Source organism: Pagrus pagrus, assembly GCF_965226575.1.
Source record: "Pagrus pagrus genome assembly, chromosome: 3".
NCBI classification, from domain to species: Eukaryota; Metazoa; Chordata; class Actinopteri; order Spariformes; family Sparidae; genus Pagrus; species Pagrus pagrus.
In genome coordinates this window covers 11630696-11636695 of record NC_140187.1, presented here as the reverse complement: position 1 = coordinate 11636695, position 6000 = coordinate 11630696, and the positions used below count along the sequence as shown (strand labels likewise).

The following is a 6000-nucleotide window of genomic DNA, read 5'->3' as shown; positions in this document are numbered from 1 at the left end:
ACCTGAATGAGTCTCCTGCAGTTGTGTCATCGAGAAAGTGGGTGGTCGTGTGCAGCATGAGGAATTGAAACTGAATGATGCAGGTTGCATCAAGCAAACAAGAAAGCTAACATTAAAAAACCTTAAACGCACCATTTGTCATTTCTCCCGCCAGTGGTCTCCCCAGCACAACAAAACAAAAGTTGGCGAGGGCCGGGTCGAGCACGACATACCCGCTGAACAGCTGATCAGAGCTGGCTACCAGAGGGGAGAGTGGGGTGCAGAGCCAGAACATCTGGAGGAATAAACACCCGGAGATCCGGACCCATTGACCGATGGTAGGAGAGATTACTTTTAAACTTTTGGGATTAAAAAGTGGATTTATAATCACTCCTGTTTATCAACCTAGGTGACTAAATGAAATATACCGTAAGCTTGAGTAAACGTGTGTATTTCTCTGGGTTTGAAAATTGTTGGAAACATTTGGGATAAATTCACAACTAAACAAAATATATAACAAGGGTCTAGTCGTTTTTAAACATTTTAATGCAGAGTCTTTACATTCAATTTATTTAAGGCATGCATTCATTTTAAATAATCTCAATGTTGCAACAGTAGCTGACCTTGATCTGTGTCTCAAACTGAGCCACGTTTGGTCCTTTAATTTGAGGGAATTGACCCTGGAAAGTCATTGAAAAGTCCCTCTGTGTGGGAGCCCTGCCCTGTGTACTGTGTTGTAGCTCGTATCAAGTGAACAAGTGACAGCAAAGTGAGAGACATGCAGGCGGAGAAGAATCAGACAGACAGCCACACAGAGGTACAGGATGAGAAGAAACCGGCGTCTCTGTGACAGTTAACCTTATGAGCTCGGAGGCAGGACAGCCTGAGCTGGCAGCTGATGGCAGACCGCCACAGCAAGCCCATGGTGCGACCCATCTGCGCCTGGTATTAAAGCAGGCTCACACCCCAGGGCCAGAGCCACCATGCCGGGTAATAGCTACACGGACATAGGCACAGTCCTGAGGGGGCCAACAAGTCACCCACTGGGATGACAATAGCAGCTTGGTTAACACAAACACACACATACTCCTACACGCGCACCAAAAGCACAGAAGGACAAGTAACACACAGGTTGGTCGGAACACGTAACTTACATGTTGCTCTGCCTTACAAAAACACATTATTGACACTTTCCTACACGTACGAGTGGGCACATAACACCACTCCACCCTATTCTTAAAAACAGTGTGATACACATTTGGCTGTGAGCGATGTTATTTTCCCTCTCTGAACCTATTTGAAGCTCTGGTGGGACATTGTTCGCTGTTTACATCCTGTTGTGTCGACCGCTGTGTGAGTATGTTTTGTCCAGGTGTGTGTGTAAATGTGATTTGTGTGTGTGTGCGTGTGTGTGTGTGTAGGGGTCAAAACTGGAGCACAGTAGCGATGTAAATTATCTCGGCTACCATGAGAAGTCTATCTATTCTCAGTGTGTATTCAACTGCCTACTGGCTAGTAGACAGGCATCAGGATGAAGTAAGAGGAAAAAAAACACATTTCCAGAAATAGCTATGGGCAGGGATGTAGTGAGGTTGAGTGGGTGAAACAGAGTTTTAAAAATTATAGCTTGGAATGAAATTAAATTATGTTACATATCATAACAAGTGGTATCAAAGTGGTGAAAGTCATTTAAACCTTACCTTGTGGTGAGCAAGAACAGGAAGTCATTTTGCTCTTATTTCTGTACTATAATATATCAGATTTTTTGTCTTCTGCAGTGTTTTTCTTCACTGACTCTCCTGTAACTGTGTTAATTAATGGACATCACAACATGACATTATAGAGAAACTAAAGGAAAATGTGTCAACAAGGACCGAAGAGGTTAATGAGCATTTTGTGTTTGATTGTCTTGCCTTTATTACAGTAAGACCCCAAGTCATACACAGGTAATAAAGCTGTTAGCTGCTTAAACCTGATTTATTTTCCTTAAATAGTTTTAGAGTTACAATATTGTACCTGCACATTGTCTGACAACATGACATGTTATATTAATTATTATAAAAATTGATTTTTGATACTCAAATAAATCACATTTATTCATATTTAAAGCAACATTATGTTGCTTTAAATGCGCACAACATAAGTACATGACTAATCAACTGTGTATGCATACCGAGGTACAAATGGACAAGTTAAAATATAGCATACCTAAATAAATGAATGAGTATTATAATAATCATGTGGCAATAAGGTAATAATGTGTGTACATGTGTGTAGAGGGGGGGTCGAAAAAAATACAGGCTTCCTGGAGTACTGTGTCCATTTAATCTGGCCCTGACTGTAGTACAGGTACTTTTACTTGTGTATTTGTATTTCCGGTCACTTTATACTTTACCTCTGAGACAATTAGAAAGGGAAATATTTCACTTTTGACTCTGCTACATTCATCAGACAGCTATAATTACTAGTTTCATCTTCATCAACATGATCATCTCATTAAAACGTGATGCTGTGTTATAGATTAAACCACCCAGCTGCATATAAAATAGCCAAATTTAGCTCCACCTGCAGCAAGTACAATAGTAAAATGTTGGATCAGTGATACATTCCATCAATATGTTGGTGATGTATTACTGCTTTTAAATACTCCTTCAATGACAGTGGAAGTTGTGGAATCATGTATTCATTTTCAACTTTTATACCAGTTTAAAGCCCAAAGGAGGCCTCGAGCCAACACGTGTGACAGCAGCTATTTGTGTACAGATCTGTAACTCAGACTGATCAGAAGTGAACCAGAGCTGGCCAGAGGACCGACAGAGACCTTGACCTCAGTTTTGGGAGGACTCTTTCTCTGCCCCTCTCGCCCCTCTTGCCTGTTCCCCCTCTGGCCGGTAGAGGTCGCAGCCTTGCAGTCGCTCTGTGGGCCGGGGAAACGCATGGATGTATCCGAGCGCTCCCACATGACAAAGCTACAGCGCGTCTGGAAACCAGGAACGGAGCACGGGCGGTTTGTTATTTTTGCGGGACAAACCGTCGACAAGATCAATTCTGCAGCCTCAGCCTGCAGCACTGCTCGCTGACAGACAACTTCAGAGACCGTTTGACTTTTTTATTTTCACCGTGAGACGGACAGCCCCTCTCCTCTGCCCTCCTCGCTCCTTCTCCCTCTCTCCAAGTGAACTTTATAGGGATGTTGTTATATCAGAGCATCCAGACAGCGCTCAAGTAAGTGGACGCGAAGAGCGAGCGGCTTGACTGGAGAGACTCAGTCCTCTTCATCTTCCTCCTCTTCCTCCTCTTCTTCTGCTACTTTTTGTTCGGTTTAGTACCTTGCACGAGTGAAAAAAGAGAGGGAGTGTGTGTGCAGGAGAGAGAGAGAGAGAGAGAGAGAAAGAGAGAGAGAGAGAGAGAGAGAGAGAGAGAGAGAGTCGCACCGGTTTTTTGGAGCTACGCTTTCATGCCGTCAGTCTTGCGGACTCTGAGATGGACGTCAGATTTTATCCAGCTCCCCCTTCAAGCGTGGGTTCATGTACGTTACCGACTGACTCCGGTTTGGACTATTACCACTCCAACAAGGTAACGATTCCTTCTTACTTTACGAGCTCCGTAGTCCGTCAGACGTGCAGTCGGTGTCGGTGATGCAGGCGCACGGATACGTTGCACATGGTGGCTCATATATATGTATGATGAGAAAGTGCTGCACTTTTATTTCCCTCGGGATGATTTTTTAAAAAAAAAAGATTGAACTGAGTGTAAAGGCTGCATCGTCGCTCAACTTTGTTGTTGTTTGTTTTTCAAAAAAATAATCTCTGATGTGCGCAATCTTTGAAACGAGAGACACCTGTTCTGTGATCGTGCACGCTGGGTTTTTCCCTTTATTTCCCTAAATTAGGATTTGCGAACGTGTTGATGTGGTTTAACGCTGTGGGTGCGTTGCTCCGTGGCTGTCCTGCGAGCTGAGTTGGAGCGCACCACTCTCTCCAAGCGTGCTGGCGAATGCTCCCTCTTAACAAACTGGACACAGAATGAATATGTGCCCGTGTTTTTTTTCTTTTTCTTTCCCTCCCTTAAAACTGAATACACGTGAACCAGCAAACTGTCCCCTACATAATTTAAGCCTTGGCGAGCCAACTACGGAAATCTTATCTGCTCCACGCAGGTTCCCACATGGGTCAGTGCACAATTAGTCCAATAAACATCTATCAAGATTGCGTCTGAATGTGATGCATGTTATGGGCTGTTTGTCACGCTGTTGGGTGTAAATCGTGCGGATTGCAGTCGACAAATAATCATATTCATTTGTGTTATTTTGCTCCATAAAAGTGTTTCCATGAAGAATACACTGTAGCTCGCTTGGTTATCGACACCTTTTTGCGCATTCAGCCAATCTCATCAGTGCGCGCTTGATAAGTTTTCAGGAATTAATTATTCATCAGCGACCTATAAATAAATCAGCCGCTGTTGCCTAAAATTCTAAAGGATGAAATATTGGTATTTATTCATCACGGTCTTTGTGACGTTGCGAATGGCACATGCGTTTTTACGCACGGAATCGTGTCCAGTTTTGCTACAAAACCTTTTTGAGACACTTTGGTAAAGTGAGGTGGAAATAATTGCCATCAAAGATTAATAACTGACAAGCTTCTTTTACAACATAAGTTTGCATCATCACCCTTTTTTTATCCAAGGCTCCTGAATTATGCATTTACTGATATTTCTCTTTTAATGTCATGGGGCCTACTGGCTGTATGGAGATCACTTTTTCACTGCTCCGCTCTTCCCATGTGCTGCACACCGGTGCTGACTCTTTGCTTTACTGATAAAAGGTTTTGCATTTAGACAAATGGCAAATGGACAAACCTCCCAAATAGTCACAAGCAACAAGGCTGTTTTCTTTTTTTCCTTTTCATGTGGTCAAGGCAAAAACTTGTGTAAACATTTGGCAGAGCAAGAAGAAGGCATTGTACCGGCAGCCATTCAAATGGGTTTGCTTGCCTTAGCACCTGGAGGGAAGCCAGCGGGCAGTTAACATTTGCTGATGACAAAGTGAAACATTATAGCACTGTGCAATATTTGAATTGTTAATCTCCCCTGTTCATACACACAGTCACCTGTACGTATACATGAACAGCACACGGCGGCCAGTAGCACACACACACACACAGGGACACACACACACACTCTCACACTCCCTTGCAGAGAGGTTTGAATTACAATACACGAGTGCTTTACGTCGACCACAGTCATTCGTTAACCCCTAACCTGCTGTGACACCAGCTGACCCTGAGTGTGAAGTTAACCTTAAACCATGTCTTAAATAAGCCCATTCATTAAGTGAGGACCGGCTAAATACTCTCACGTAGAAGGAGTTTTGTAATCTTTCCGTCCTTGTGGTAAAGTCACGATGTTCACGCACACATAAGAATACACACGGTAGCTGCAGATGTATATTTCAGATCTCAGTGGGACTTGGCTCTCTGACCGAGGTCGTCACTCAGGTCTTGTAGTGCTAACACAATCAACTGTTCTTGTTGTCATGATTCAGAGAGCGTATGGGTTGTTGGTCCCGGTAGGAAGCAGGTTTAAGTTTCAAGGACAGAATCGTATAACATTGTCATTACTAAAGTAACAGCTGTGACTAAGATGTAAAGTGACATATTATCTGCGCTGCGCCGCCGCTGCTGCTGCTGCTGCTGCTACACATAACTGTTGAATAATGATACAGCCGCTTTATATGAGGTTTTGGCAATAGTTCATCTTAATGACACCTTTCATTTCAGGAGCAGGATGGAGTTGACCTGCCGGCGTGGCACTGTGTAAGCAACAGCGGTCCAATGCTACGTCACCTGCAGGTGTTAACGGGGAAGCTTGCAAGGATGACAAAAAAAATATTTAGTTGTTTTTAATCTCACAGCCATTATGTAGTGTGTCATGGCTGTTGCATGAATCATTTTTTCTCTGGAAATTGAAAAGATGACTGTAAGTTTTTGATTTTTGCATTCAGCAGCAGTAACTACGAAC

General features: G+C 43.2%; 1 protein-coding gene across 3 annotated transcripts in view; it reads left to right on the top strand.

Moving 5' to 3' along the window:
• Nucleotides 1-246: 246 nt before the first annotated feature.
• Nucleotides 247-6000, top strand: part of tox2 (TOX high mobility group box family member 2) — a 113133-nt gene continuing 107379 nt past the window's right edge. The window contains exon 1 of one of the 3 annotated variants that reach the window (XM_084347969.1): nt 247-317. In XM_084347969.1, the coding sequence (XP_084204095.1) occupies nt 315-317 (3 nt within the window). In that variant the 5' untranslated portion in view covers nt 247-314. Of the gene's footprint in view, nt 318-2941; nt 3556-6000 lie in introns of those variants that run through there. The other 2 variants (XM_084347968.1, XM_084347970.1) reach the window with 2 other exon arrangements.